Raw genomic sequence first — 16,436 nt, forward strand, 5'->3', positions numbered from 1 at the left:
TTATTTTAAATTTACCAATTATATTTTTTACCAGCTGGTTAAACTTTTGTAAAAAAATTCTTATGAAAATTTAAAATATTTTGTTACTAATATAAATAAAATTGAGTGTTAATTTTCTTTAAACTTGAAGGGAAGAGAAAGGAAGAGAGTGTTGTGGGGGCAAGTAATCCAAGGACATTCTAAGGCCCATGGGCCTGCCTGAGGATGATGAAAGATCCATTCATGCGTCAACCCAAGTTTGACATATGGGTCAAGACCGAAAAGAGAAGACGTCAAGACCACTCAGGTCCGGATTAAACTTAGAATAAGAGGCCCGAGGAAAGGAGGCAAGCAAGACCATCGTTCAAGGAACCCAAGGAGCAAATGCACCTCAAGAGTACCTTACTCAGTTCCCTACACCAGAAAGTGGAGCACCAGAGTTGTGCAAGCAACGGAAAAGGGAAATATTTGAGAAGGTGGTCATCACTCCTATATTCAATGCTCCGCATCAACAAAGCTGGCTGCATTTATAAGGAAAAGACATCTTAACAGTGGCTCTACAGCTTACAGCTCTCTTTACCACCTCCAGAAGGGTTCTAATGGAACAAGCATCCCAGTGATTCTCTTGAGACGTACAAGTGGTGGGTTGAGATGCAACAGAAAAGACTATATAAGAAAAGGAACCCCTAGAAGAAGGGATGGACATTTTATGAACTAAGAGAGAGAGAGAGAGAGAATTAAAGATCTTATTATAAGAACTCTGCTTTGACTATTAACGAACAATCCATCCTCGAACCTGCCCAAGGAAGACTTTACACTAAATCACTGCTTCATTCGTTCATATTAATTGCTCTTGTCCTTTTATCCTCAAGTTTGTGATTTACTTAGCATTGCAATTGACTTGGAAATTCCATCTCTCTTACAAATTTATTGTATTTTGCTTGTAGTACTGGGTGCCACTATTCTAAGTGAGCTTGGGCTGTTCTTTGGGTCCTTACAAGTGTAATTACCCCAAAAATAATTCTATCAATATTTAAATTTATTGGACTTTATATACATACATACACACACATAAAATATTTGCCTAATCATGCATGTTTAAATATATAGGATTAATTGTTAGGGGATTTTGGGATATTTTAAATGCATTATTAAAATGGATTAAGAATCTGTTTTGTTTTTTTAGAAATCAGCTAAAAAGCATTTAATTGAAACTTAACGGCAAAAATCAGCTTGAACTACATCTGATATGTCTGGTGGTACAATCTTCCATCCAAACAGTTAAATCGGGCAAGTTGATAACCCATCTAGCCAATGCATGCACAACCCTATTTCCTTGTCTGCGTACATGGATAAAACTGATACAATTGAAGAAAGAAGTTAACAGTTTAACGTCTTCAATCAAGTGTCCATGGAGTGATAGTGATTGCTCTGGATTATTGAGATCTTTTGATATTGTTTCTGAATCTCCTTCAAAATCAGCTGAATAGTTGTGTTAATAATACTATGCACATCACCGGTTCCCTTTTTTTTTTTTTTTTCCTTTTAAGGCGTTATATTCTAAAGTTTGTTTAGTTTTAGTATTTTATATTTAGTTGTTGGCCCACCCTTCAGTTGGTTTAGTTCTAACATTTCACTTTGTAGCTGGCCAGCCTCTGCAGCCAGCTTTAGATCCATTAGATGCTGAGTAAAGTCCATTTGAGTTAATTAAATTATATTTTTCCTTGTTTTGGTTTTAAATTTAACAACTTATATTCTTTCCTTATATGATTCAAAAAATTATGTTTTCCCTTGTTTCCGTTTTAAATTCAACAACTACTGTTCTTTCCTTATATAATTCAAAAAAACTACAAGTATTATAGGTGTATAACATCTAGAACTTTTTCCTAAAGATAACATTAAATAAAACCAAAAATAACATAAACATAAACAAAAAAAAAAATATTGTTTCCTCATAAACATATTTTTCTTTCTACAAATACATACCTTAGAAAATAAATAAATAAAATATTATAATTCCATCTATATGTAAATTTATTAGGCTTTTTACAAATTAATTTATCGAATATATATATATACACATACATACATACAACATGCTTCCAAAGCCACTTTTGGACCCATTAGGAGCTCAGTAAAGTCCGTTTGAGTTGGTTCAATTTATGTTCTCCTTTGTTTTGGTTTCAACTTCAACAACTACTCTTTCCATAGATAATTAAAAACAATCTAAAAATGTTATTGGGACCATTGACTATAGGATTTAAAAGTGAAATTTTTATATTTAAAAGTGAAATTTTTATGTTTAAAAATTTAAGGTTTAACTTGGTATTTTTGACATTATAGGGTTTTTATTTGGACTGCCCCAAAACTATAGGGTTTAAAAGTGAAATTTACACACAAGAAAAAAAAAATGGTACTTGGTTCTGATAGGAAATGTACGAAGTTTCTAATGCCTATGAAATATAAGACATTAGTACTCCTGCACTGAAGATCTTCCTTAGTTGATGGATTGATATGAGAGTTTTCCAAAATGATTTGAATGGAATTAATCCTTAAAAAAAATAAAATGAGGGTAAGAATAATGCAAATTCCAAATACATAACAACACACAATATTCTTCAAAAGTCTAAACTATTAGAAGGAAAACTATTATTTTACTCTATTAAAAATAACCGAATCACAAGCATTAAATGTGTCCTTTCTTACGTTCCCCAACCGTTGATAACCCAACTTAGGTGGAAAAAAGCAAGATAATGAAATGGGTCACAACTAGCATTAGACCCTGGTAACATGAAATTTATGATAAAATGCAATCTAACAATAAAAAAATCGACACATTGTAAAAACTAAAAGAGATAAATAACATAGATGGCAGCATGACACAAGGTATTGAGTTATTTGGATTATAAATTATGTACTATTCCTCAAAGTAAAGGGTATATGTTCATATAGACCAGACTAAGTAGATGCTCAACATCATAGATTGAATTCCCAAAGCACAGGGGTAGTTTGATGAATTTAGGGTCCTAAGGCAAAAATTAATTATCTTATTTTAGATGTAAAATTACTATTAATTAATGTGAACTACATACATTTATTTTTTTAGAATGTTTATAGACAAAAAATTGGACAGAGCTTTTCAAACTTGTTGATGTGTCAGATTGATAGTGATATGTAAAATAATAATGTTAGTGGTGAACTTATATGAGAACTAGTAAAAATTTGCTAGTTGAACTATTGTGAAAAATGTTTTGAATTTTTTTGTGTATTGATCTTTTTTTTAGAAGTGTTACATTCACAATTTTTTTCACAACAAAAACTAGCTGTTAAGTTGTTAGTGGTTCTAATTTAAACTCACTACAACATTTTTTTTTTTTTTTTGCTGTCAATAACAACCTGTAACAACCTGCTACTTATAATTTGTTATAAAAGTGTTATGACAAATGTTGTAGGCGTGACATTTCTCTTTTTTATTGTTTGTTTTTCATTTTATAAAAATATTATTTTAGTTATTGACTAATATTTGGGTTTAATACTATTACAATGAAATAAATAATTCTATTAGTTAAAATTTTGGGGCTTTTTTTTACTTGGGGTCTTAGGCGACCACATCAATTGTTTATACCATAGAGCCGGCACTGTCAAAGTATAAACATAAATATAAACAAAAAAAAATATATATATATATATATATATTATACTCATAAACATATTTTTATTTTTACAAAAACAAACCTTAGAAAATATATAAAATTAAAAAAAAATTCTATTAGACTTTGTTAGGATTTTTACAAATTAGTTTATTAATTATATAATCATTTTAATATTTTCGACTAAAATCTATAATTTAATTTAGAAATGGAATTACAATCAAGCCTACGGGCATGAAAGACAATTATGGTTAATCTTGTAGTTATCCTTTTAGCCAATTAAGCTTGGCTAAATTAATTCCACTAAGGTTTGTTCAATCATAGTTGTCACTTATCACTTTCTTTTGGTTCTTATGGGTGATTTTGTAATACAGTAGAAGAATTTGAACCTCCTGGATTGGAAGTTTTGAGAAAATATATAAACCTGGCAGTTTGGGCTATTAGTCTTGTACTCCCTCAAGCCATGATTTCATCTTCCTCTAAATCTCTGATACACGTGTTATCGGCCAAAGAATTGGAAAACAAGCTGGGTCTTCGGTAGAGCAATGCATAGAATGGCTGAACTAGCACCAGGAGGTTTCGGTTTTGAAAATACAATTGGTGCTTTCCCAAATGATGGAACTTGCTATTACCTTGGAAGAGAGTGGAATGCCATTTATTTGGGTCATTAGGCCACCTACTGGTTTTGACATAAATGGTGAATTCAAAGCATACTAGTTATCAGAAGGATTTGAAAACTGATAAGAAAAAACAAACTGGGCTTGCTAGTAAATAACTAGGCACCCCAGTTGGAAATTTTGCCACACAAAGCGACTAGAGCATTTCTTAACCATTGTTGGTAGAATTTAGTGATTGATAGCCTAAGCCAGGGAGTACCAATCATAGGTTGGCCATTGGCAAGAGAAAAGGCATATGGCGAATAACATCTCTTGATTTTTATTGCCTTGAAATTAATTTGTCATCTTCATCTAGAATTTTGACAGTAAACAAAGTGACATATAATATAAGATTCATTTAGAGTAGCACATTTTCATGGCTTTGTTTTGCTTTAAAAAAAATGGTAAAAGTACAACTCTTCTTCCATCATACTTATTAATATATACTCTATACACACAATGTCCATAATTTCATGCACAATGTCCATATTTTTTTGATATCCACATTAGTGATTGAGTTAAGAATTTGTGTACGGAAGGGGTGAAAGGGGGGGGGGGGGTGGGAATAAAAAATATGTGATAGTAAAGTTTGATTTTTTTTTTTCCTTCTTTTTGTTTATACCATTTGCTTACCATATATTGTAGAATTGAAACCAAAATACTTTAAAAACAAAATAAGATGCAAATGAAATATTTTGTAACTCAATGTGTATAATAAAAACTAGAGGTAATTACACTCCACATTTTACCTTAAACTTGAAGGGAAAAAATAGTTTCCCCTATTGACATCCATTTAAGCAAACTCTATTAAATTAACAATGTTGCGTAATAACATTTCATTTGCTTAAGGGTAGGTTTCTAAAATTTTCCTCTATTTTAGAATTAAAATCCATTGATTTAAAATTTTCATTAAAGAGTATTTTAAAATTAGTATAACTTTTTTTATTTTTTTAGTTTGTCATTGGGTTGTGAAGAGATTTGCCGTTGCAAGTATTTTGGTGCTTGATAAATTTTGCATTATTATCAACAAATTTCATTATGTTTTTACTAATAATGGTTAAACTTTGGTAAAGAAAATTTCATAGAAATTTAAAATATTTACTAATATAAACAGAAGGGGGGAGTTACCTCAAGGGGGGGGGGGGGGGAGTATAATTAGTTAATTACCCCTTATTAAATTTCGTTAAAAAATATTTTAAAAAAACAATTATGTACTTTAGTTAGTTGAAATCATTAAATAATGGGAGTCATATCTACGGAATATGATTGTGTCACTTGTTATTATTGATCCCATGGATTCTTTGGAGATTGGTTCTGTCATCTAACTAGTTACTTCCATTTTCTACCATGGTTCTCATACCCGGACTGGACCGTATGGTCCGACCCTGTTAATCGTGAATCTCTCACCATTGCAGATCTTTTAACCTTAAGAGCCTCTATTTGAGAAAAAAGCATGGAACTGCTCAAACCGTGGTCAAATCGTGCGCGCGCGCACACACACACACACAAGAAGAAGGCGACGAAGAAAAGGAAGCACAAATTTAGGTCTTCATGGACAAAGCTAAAGTTTGGCTGCCATTTGAAACTCTTTTCTTCAAGGCTTGTGTTTCTAGAACTTCTAGAGTTGATTTGAAGATAGATGATTTCAGTACCTTGTCGTTGCTTTGGAGGCTAAAATTGATTGGAAGGTGGAGAGATAATGTGTGCTAATTCTTTAGATTTCCAATAAGCAGCACACGTCATCAAAATTGCCTTAGGAAACTCCACAAAGAGATAAGGACCATATAGAACCAGTCACCTCCGCATTAAGAGATGTTCTCTACCTAACCTCTTCCACGTTCAATGCTTATAGACAAACCTAAACAGTAAAGACACCCTCAAAATTCCTGTTACATGATGAAACAATGGCATAGCAGAGGGGTGATGGGACAAGCATCCCCTGAATCCAGCTAGAGGCAAGCCAGTTGGAGAGATAAGGAAGAGAAAGGTGCCGAAAAAAGGGGGGGATGTGTAGTAGGAAAAGGGGTTCAGAAAAATAGAGAGAGAAGACTCAGAGAAGAAATAGAGAGAAAAAGAAGCAAAATAAGATTTAGTTTTATAGCTTTCAATCCAACCTATTGTACCTTGGAAAAACAGTTTCCATATCAATAAACAACCATTTTGTTATTTGTTGCTTTGAAGTCAGTTATTTAGATCTCCTATTGTGGAATTTTTACTCTTTGGTTCTTATAAATTACTTGTGTAAGTTATCTACTTAGCACTAACCTTCATGAGTGTTTTTTTTATTAATGCACACAATTAGTATCCTTATGTTAAGTTTTACGTTTTTTTTTTTTTTTTTTTTTTTGTTTTTTTTTTTTTTTTTTTTTTTTTTTTACGTTTCTAGACTATGCTAGGGGTGCTATCTCTGATAATATCTTCCACATGTTAAGGTTACAATGTGTTATTTGACAAATTTTATGTTATTTTATTTTATTTTTTCAAGTAGATTCATTATTGACACTACTTTTATGATTCATTATTGACACTACTTTTATTATACACAAGGTGAACTCCATGACTCCAGAATCCCTTCTTCCTTCTCTCCCTCCATTCCAAACATAAGAGTTTTATCCTTAGGTTACCTTGCTTTTAATGGCGGCGCCCTGGGGCATACTCAATAAGAGAGTATCACAGTAGTTCTCTCATAACGCTAAATTTTTTAGTTGTCATCATTTGCTAATTTTCATTAACGATATCAATCATATAGCAACTTGTTTTCTATGTCTATTTTAGACGTTCACCATTGGTTAATTATAAATTTGGTTCCAGCAGCAGCTAGGATATTGTTTCCAATGAACATCTAGTGGAAACCGGTAGGAGATCATACCCAGATAGGAAAAAATTGGTAAGATTATCAATCATTATTGAATATGGAGACTATGACCAGTAACACTATACATCAATTAAGAGCTTTCCACCTCTTCCTCTTCTGGTGAGACAGACAGAGATTGAAACAATATGGCACGGTGTTCTCTTAAAAAGACTATATTGACGACTATATATACATATTTCATTTACCTATACTAGTGGTTTTCCCTGTTCTAATAGTTAATCAGCCCTTGTGTTCAAACTAAAGCAATCAGCCTTCTTCCCCAAACTCCTCCGTGAATCTCTCATGCACCTCAAGATCGGCTTTACTTACAGTTGGCTTCTGTCTTGAAAGTACTTTATCAAAATCTTCTCTTGTGATTGGTGGTGGCTGGATCTGCAAGTCATACATTCCCAGAGCCGGTTACATTCAAGTCATTATATAAATTAAAAGAAGTGGATGAACGAGGCTAGAAAAGAGATACCACAAATTGACCTTCCTCCAAAGAATTGTGTAATTTTGATGGAAGAGAAAATCATCATTGAATGTGCATTAATGAAATTGAACGAGGCACATAAGATAGAGGCATGCTCTTGTTAAATCTCTCCCCCACCCCCATCCCCCCTTCTCTTTTCCACTTTTTTCTTCATTCCTACTTTTCTGAAATTGACTAACTACATAAGTCACAGCATTGAATAAGTCTTTAATAATTCTATTTAAGTTATTGATACCTAGCACTAAATATGATTAGAGTGCTAATTTTGGCAACGATGTCTGGTCTAGAGCTTTATGTAGTATCCATTAATAATAATAATAATAAGAAAAACAGTTTCCTACCCAATACTTACCTTTGAAGCTAGGCCTTGTGCATCAAGTTCCTGCAAGGTAACCTGAACAGCTCCTCGTTCAGTAGGTTCGCAAGGGACCCACATGTCGCTAGAGTTCTTTTTGAAGAATTTCGAATCACGGGTTTGGTGAACAGGTTCAAATAGAACATCTTTAACCTATCAAAAGAGAGGAGGTAGCTAACAGCTTTCAGCCATATAATATCTCAAAAGGGACACTAGAAACTAACGTAAACTGGACACTTACACAAACAGCTATGTCTGAACCTGAAAATCCTTCTGTTTTGTGAGCTAAATGCTCAAAATCACTTTCAGTCAAGTTATGAGGAGTGTCTCCAAGATGGACCTGATTAAATTAAAAACCTACTGAGGATGTTAAGCAAATCATAAGCTCCAAAAGAATCAATTACTATGGCTCTACCAAAACCACAGTACCTTAAACATGTGCTGCCTTGCCTTCAAATCTGGGAGAGGGATGTAAATTCGCTTATCGAAACGCCTACGGATGGCCTGTATTTAGTTTTCCTTAATCTCAACCCAAAGCAATGAAGGTCATAAAACTCTATAACTAAGGTCCAATGGATCAGAGTTTTCTTACCTGATCCAAAGCATATGGAGTATTTGTGGCAGCAAGAACCAGAACTTTCTGATCATCGCTGCCTACACCCTGAAATGTGTTAAAGAAAATTTCCATTAGAAGATTAACAGTAGAAAAACCAAAGGCAACAACCACTGTTTAATGTAGTTAAGAACTAATGCAGGTTAAAGATAATTGTAGTAGGGAATAAGACGAAAGAGATGTGGGCTAAAGATGATGCACCAAGAATGCAAGAACAGAGTAGGAAGGGATCTATGTCTTCAATCCAGGTCAGACTATACACTCCAGACTCGGCTATTGAGAGTTCAAATTGGAGAATTATCTGGCGGTAGGAGTTTGATCACTAGCCATTGCGACAGTTTGCATATTTCACTACCATAAGATGGATTAGTGTGAAAACAGGGAAGAGATCCTATGGCCAGAATTTGAGTGAGCATGAGGAGAATGTGAAATGGAACCTGCTTTTCATATGGGCCATGGCCTAAGAGACTCGGCAATAACTAGGAGAATGCTTGATAGTCAACTGACATAGGTAGAGCCTGCCTTTGTAACAAAATTAACTACATCCCAATAAGGCCCATGCACCAATCTCTAAAGTAGAAGAACCAGTATTCTGTCCTTGTAACAAATTTAACACATATGACTGTAACTTTTTTTTCTCCTTTTTTTGGGAGGTAGATTGGAGACAAGGCTTGAACTCAAGAACACTTTTTGTCACAAAAGCTAAAACTATTAGAAAATTGTAAATTTAATCATTTAACCATTATTCTAATAAAAATTTTGTTCATGGACAAAAGGAAAGGCCTAAGAATTTTAAGCTCCAAAAATCAAGTCTAAAAGCTATACATAATGGTATTGGCAGGAAGCAGAATGCATATACATAAATAAATTATATGACTTCTATAACCTTTCCCTAAAGTAACAGACAGATAGCTTAGCAACTGAAACAATAACTGGACCACTTATGGAAAGTAAAAGAGAAAAAGAAAATGCAGGAAAAAAAAAAGTTGATGATAGGGAAGCTAATAATATTGCATATCACCTACTAAAGTATAAGGATGTCAGTTGTATCAGTATAAGATAAGCTTGGAACAAAGCTCTTATCCACTTCCAGTGAACACAAAATACCTGCATCTGTACAAGAAGTTCTGTTTTGATACGTCGAGATGCTTCACTCTCATTGCCTTCACCTCGCTGGCCACATAAGGAATCAATTTCGTCAATGAAAATAATGGAAGGAGCATCATCACGAGCCATTTGGAAAAGATTTGAGACTAGCTTTTCGCTTTCACCCATCCATTTTGAAACAAGGTCTGATGACGAAACACTGTGTATTGACAGCATCTAGCACTTGTCATGTGTTGGCAACATTCCATTAATATAAAGACAAAAAAAGATCTACATCCATGGGCATACAACTGGAAGTGTAAATCATACATGCATTTGGAAATTCAAATTCACTCGATTGATGTGACAATTACAATAAAAATCATGAGAAGCAGTCAACCCCAGCCATATATGAAGTAGACGGAAAAAACTATATAAAAAAATTTTTATTAAGAACTGCAAGCATACTGAAACTTAAATATCTTAAGTTAGGTATAAGCAAGAATTTTTGATCCATTAAATCCACATTTCATAATTTTTTTTCCTGTCATCTCACTTAGTGAACATCAGTATTCCAACTTGTTGCCTTTTAACAATGTTCTTATGAGACTATTTGACAAACAGGAGAAGTCACGGCTGACAGCACAATGAGGTAATTGGCATTGATTGCAAACTTCTTTGCTGCCTTTCTACCAAGTCATTAAAAGACTGAGAAAAAGGAACAAGATATGAAGAGAGCATCCTCATATGCTTACATTCACTCTCCAAGGTATACATTACACATTCTTGCGTGGTTCGAGTGCATCTTGCAAATTTCAGTGGAGATCGCATCATGGTCCCCTAACAAAGTTCTTCAAAATCTTCCATTTTAACATGCTCATTTGGAACAGAAGTTCAAATTTCCTGCTTTACAAATAAGCCTAACCAAGCCCCTGTTTAACTATGACTCACTAATGAAAAAATGGAAAGCAAAGATCATCACTAAGATACGGGCATTATTGCACAAACGAAACTTATCAACAGAAAATTGATGAGAATAAGAATGATATGTTGACCATGCACAAATGAAACCTAACCAAGGTTGAAGGCTTCTTGCGTTTTATTTATTTATTTATAAATAACATTTCTTGTCAAATTTCTTTGCAAGAGAAACAAAATCTCCAAGCTTAATACATTTCCTTCAATGTTTTTTTCCCCCCTCATAGAAGACCAAATGGAAAAATGAGAACTAGTGTAGAAATTCAACAATAAAATGGTTGATCAGCTGCTAGGGGAAAAGGTTGATATACCCCTAGGAAGCAACAGTATTACAATACTTGCATGGTCATATTTCTAAGTAAGTAATAGAGCAATCTCTCATATAATCTAAACATTTAGACCAAGTTACCTAGAAAATTGATCATACTAGACAGAAGATGTATGGGAACACATTACATGACCTACCCCAGAACATGGAATGATGAGGTTACAGTTATACTCAACACACATGTTGTTTCATTAGAAGTTACAATACAACAAAGCTGTCCTCAAGTTAAACCCTTATAATTTTTAGCCTAGTTCTCTCCAGAAACTCTATAAAGCATATAAGATTTTCGTTTTACTTAAAACTATCCTCTTTCAAAAAGAAAAGGGAGAAAAAAAAGGAGGAAACTTTTGGATTGTGAAAATTTGCATATTAGAACAAAGGTGTACCACATATAGATTATCCTAGATTGTGGTGTGCTAGTTCTTGATTGATGCTATATGTGTAAGAGTTGTGGGGAGTCAGTGGATCATCTTCTACTCTATTGTCACTTAGCTTGTGAGTTGTGGTCGTTGGTGTTCTGTTTGTTTGGAATCCACTGAGTTATGACTTACAAGGTTATTGAGTTGTTTGAGTCTTGGCAGGGTATGTTTGGACGACATCATAGCATACATTTTTGGAGACTTGTGCCTCATTGCTTGATATGGTGTATTTGGCGTGAAAGAAATGCTAGAAGCTTTGAGAGATGTGAACATTCTACACTAGAGGTTAAGTCTTATTTTTTTGCACACTCTCCTTGATTGGAGTGTGGTTTTTTGTCATCTTTCCTGTTCTTCCCTTACTGTTTTACTTGATTGTTGTAATTTTGGTTCTTGATTTGTGCCCCCAAAATACATTCCCAATGTACTCGGGTTGGCTGTTTTCTTATTTTAATAAAATTTTCATTACTTATAAAAAAAAAAAGTGTAGTAGACTAGTAGTGTATTATGGTAATCTGTCATCAATAAGAAACCTATATATCCAGCATCCTCTCAATACCATCAAAATTTATCCAGACCTATAGTTTGGTAAACAAAAAAAATATTGTGTCCTTCATAGCATTTGAATGAGCATATTGGAGTTTTCCTAAAATATTTCATAGTAATTATGGTGAACTCATTTATTATTGTAAAATAAACTAATGACTACACCATTTAAAGGAATTGATTCGTGTATCCAAATGTAATCTAACATAATGGAAGAATATCATTTTCTTGGAAATCTAAAGGCTTCCAATTAACTAGTGCGGATCTTGCAACTCTCTTGTAAAGTCATCATGAATATTTGCCTGTCAAGGGCCATAAAACCAGAATCCTTTTCAGTTATTCTACTTCCAAACATTCATTGCTTACATCTCAGTGCATTGCACAATTTAAACTATGAAACTGATATAGTAAAATATTAATGAAAAATAAGCATAAGACATCAAATGGTTCTTATATATATATATATATATATATATATATATATATATAAAGATTTGCGGCAAAACTCAAAGAAGGAGAAGAAGAACTAAGATAGTTCATCACAAAGATTTCAAATATACAACTCACAATTACGCGTCATTGGCAACAAATATAGCCTTAGTTCTAAAGTCTGCTATTGTAGTCCAATAACTTGCCATCTATAGTTGTTTTATCAGTTATTGAAGTCTAGTTACTTGCTATATATTGGTCAAATTTTTACCTAAAGAAAGTTGAATCTGCTTCTGTTGCCACTGCCTTTGCTAAATAGGACTTCCCCGTTCCAGGTGGACCATATAATAGAAAAGCCCTCCACGGTTTTCTCTTCCTGAAAAAGAGATCAAATGATTCTTTTATTATCAAGATGTACCATTTATGACAAGATATTTATATTAGTGACTCCAGAAGGAAATACTGCAGAAAATGGCCTGGAAGTATGTCGCCAGTTCATGAATCTTTTAGATTTAAGCATTAAATGATAATGTCTCTTTGACTCTTCTTAATGTAGACAGTTCAAATCCCACCGTTTATTAGGAATGGAAAATCAAGTTCTTGATGCAAATTATGTTTAGAAAGTCTTCAGCATCCATACATAGGCACATATGACAAATAGCAAATGTGACAAATAGCATTTTGCTTTTTATTAATACCAAATAGAATGTTTATCTTCCATTGCCATATATTCTACTGTCAAGCAGACAGATATAATCATTTTTTAATTCACAGCCAGGTGCAAGGGATGGTCTGAGTCTGAGCTCATGGCTAAGTAGTGTGCCTCACATATTGAAGCAATGCAAACCCCTCAAACTTTAGAATGAAACTTGATATGCAAAAGGTTTTCAAATGGGTCTTAAAACTTATTATAGTTGATATTATTACTTGATATGTATCTTTACAATTGGAAGATCAATTGGAAGATACACCATCAAAAATCTAAAAAATCAGTGAAGCAATGGCAACAATAACTCTTAAAATATCCTTCCTACCTTCTCTAAACTCAGCTGATTCTTTCATGTTCAGAATTAGGCTGATACTCTGGGCCATCAAAGGCCAATATTTGAGCCTTTTTAAATTCAACTGACAGAACATAAGCCCAATTAACTATAAGAATTTTGCTTTGTTGTTTGACATGAGCTATTTATTGTACAACTTTACTACAACATGTCTTCTCCATACATATTTTCAGTTGTTCCTGGTGGGATTTATTTGTACAGTTTCCATTGCAAAAGCAGAGTTTGAAAGTCAGAAATTCTGAGTTATACAATTGGAGCATACAATCTCGGCAACTGATTAACTTGAATTTATGGTACCAGTGGCATATTTTTGAATATTCATAAGCTATCAAGTGTCACCATAAACCAAATCAAGCTTATTCACATTGAAAGCATGCCAAGATTCAACAAGAAAACTAAAAGCAAATAACCCCCAAAACTTAAAAATAATGATTTGAGGAACTAACCAGTAAAAAACTGGGGAAACTTCACAGGCAGTATTACAGCCTCTTGCAATGCCTGTTTGGCACTCTCAAGCCCGGCCACGTCACTCCACTTCACGTTTGGTTTCTCCCTAATTATCACAGAATCAAGGCCAGCCCTAAGCTTTGCTTGCTCCGGATCCTCCGCATCTTTCCCCACTCCTCCCTTCGACTTTGTCTTTGGTTGGCTAGCAACTGTTGCATCACCTCTGGAGGCAGGCCCACTCCCCCCATTATCGAGAATGGCCCTTATCTCCTCTGCCCTCTTCAAATATTCCATACATTTCTGAGTAATTGCTTCCTTAATCTTTGGATTCTTCTCATACTTCAAATGGGTCCTAAAGTACTCTAATGCAATCATATAGAGCGGAAATGCTTTGCTATAATTTCCAGCATCATCCTCCTGAACTGCCTGCTTCACATACTCTATCGCGTGTTCCTTAAAATTGCTATACATCTTTTACTTGCAATAAATGCATAGAAATCAAAGCCACAAAAAAGAATACTCAAACTAATTTCATACCACCACACCTCCTTCCCCCTAGAACCCAAAATCCAATACAGAGTTCGACACTTCAATGATTTCTTTTTGGTAATGACATTATACACGGTCAAACTACTCTCTTATCACAATTACAAAACTTGAATTCTCAGATAAGCAACTTATCCACACCCTTAGAACTTGCAACCAAAAACCCAATACTCAGCAACACCTCAGATTTTCTATTAATATTTCTGATACTTCAAAATATAACCAAACTGAAAGTAAAATAAAATAAAGAATTCAACTTCAAATCAATCAAAAATAAAATAAAATAATATAAAATAGCCCAGTACTCAAATATCATTGCTTCATATATTTATGATAAGCCATTTATAATTCCAGATTTTTTTTTTCCAAAGCAAATTTGCAATCAAACCCTGAAATCAGGTTCAATACGTACAAAAATGAAAAACCCAATTCTCAGAATTTGTTTCTATGATGGTGGTGATGTTGTTCAAAAAGCCATAACAGGTAAGCTTTACAGGTCGGAACAGAAGACTCCGATAAACAGAAAATTACGGTTACAGACCTGAGATTCAAGCTTTACTTTCTCTCTGGTGCTTTGCGTTTTGATAATGAAAATGAAAATTTTGAAACAGAGAGAACCAACCAATAGGTGCAATGCAAGTCAGGACTTCTTTCACGTTGAGACAAGGAGCGTTTAATCGTGGAAATTACACAACTTAGATCATAATTATGCTGTAGAAATGGAATAGCCGCCTCGGCTCTCAAGTCTTTTCACATTTTAATTACAAATGATTGGAAAAGTTTTAAGTATTTTGAACTTTAAAAAAAAGTTTTAACTAATTTTAGTTACTAGATTCTTATAAATAAAATAAAAAACCATTTTAGTTACTTATGCCAAAGAAGAAAAAACAAGTTCCTCCAAAAACAAAAACAAACAAAAAAAAAAAGAAGAAAAAACCAATTTTAGTTAAGTAGTAGTTTAATTTTTTTTAAATCTTTATTTTTTAATTTAAAGTAGTATTTTTTATATATAAAATACTTCTATATCTTAAAGTAAAATATATTAATCATTTTAATATTTACTCAACCAAAAAAATTGTAATATTATATTTCTTATAAATATTTAGGTGAGAATAAATAAATTACTGATTATTATATAATTTCACACTTATCATATAGTGTATTATGGTTCTTTTAATTGCACATCAAATATATATGTGTGGATTTTAAGCTTTTAGCCACAATTCATGCAATTTTTGGTTACTTTTAGTTAATTGTGGCACTTAAGGGTCGTGAATAAAAATGATTAGAAAAGTTCATGGCATTAATTAAACTTTTTAAAAATTGAAGATTTATTTTTTTAAATTTAAAACAATAAAATGTATTTATAAAGAATCAAAGTCTACAATGGAGAGGATAAAAGAAGGAATTTACCTCAAGCCAAATCGAGGGCTCCTTGTCTCCTTAGCAAATGTAACTAAACTGTGTCAATGTTCAACCCAACCCGCGAACACGATACAAACCTGACACTAGTTTTTGCGGGTTAGGAATAGGCTTTAGCAGGTTTAGATCATACACGAGTCAACCCGAAAGCAACACGATAAAAATTAAGAAACGTGTCATAAGCGGGTCAATCTGCGTAACCCGCAATAGACACGTTTAACATGCCAATTTATTTGTGTTAATTAGAAATGACCTGTAAGCGCACAGTTGCACCTGTACCCAAAGACAACTACGGGCTCAGGCCCAATGAGCCTTAGACAATAAAATTTGTAGAGCGTGGGCTTGTAACCTAGATTAGAAGTGCTGAGAACTTAATAATGGGCTAAGAGTTACAAACACATGTAAATAACAAAAGATAACTGAAAATAGGCCTCCTCGGACGTAAGCCGAGGACCACTTCTGTATTATTGATATTTCTTCCTTAGAAGTTACAACTCTTTGTCCTCTCTTTTGTTGCTCCTCCCCCCCCTTTAAATACTTCCTTCCCTGATACCCCTTGGACAGTGACTAGAAGTTT

The 16,436-nt window shown here is 33.5% G+C and overlaps 1 protein-coding gene across 1 annotated transcript in view; it reads right to left on the reverse strand.

The window, feature by feature from the left end:
* LOC142615705 (protein SUPPRESSOR OF K(+) TRANSPORT GROWTH DEFECT 1-like) overlaps nt 1-15,195 on the reverse strand; it is a 67,985-nt gene extending 52,790 nt beyond the window's left edge. Inside the window, exons 1-7 of the mRNA XM_075788473.1 lie at nt 14,975-15,195; nt 13,890-14,664; nt 12,655-12,759; nt 9,708-9,906; nt 8,580-8,648; nt 8,417-8,491; nt 8,229-8,327 (exon numbers count right to left, since the gene is read on the reverse strand). Coding sequence (XP_075644588.1) covers nt 8,229-8,327; nt 8,417-8,491; nt 8,580-8,648; nt 9,708-9,906; nt 12,655-12,759; nt 13,890-14,362 — 1,020 coding nt within the window. The 5' untranslated portion in view covers nt 14,363-14,664; nt 14,975-15,195. The remainder of the gene's footprint in view (nt 1-8,228; nt 8,328-8,416; nt 8,492-8,579; nt 8,649-9,707; nt 9,907-12,654; nt 12,760-13,889; nt 14,665-14,974) is intronic.
* Between the last annotated feature and the right edge of the window lie 1,241 nt (nt 15,196-16,436).

The sequence above is a fragment of the Castanea sativa genome, chromosome 11 (genome assembly GCF_040712315.1).
Source record: "Castanea sativa cultivar Marrone di Chiusa Pesio chromosome 11, ASM4071231v1".
NCBI classification, from domain to species: Eukaryota; Viridiplantae; Streptophyta; class Magnoliopsida; order Fagales; family Fagaceae; genus Castanea; species Castanea sativa.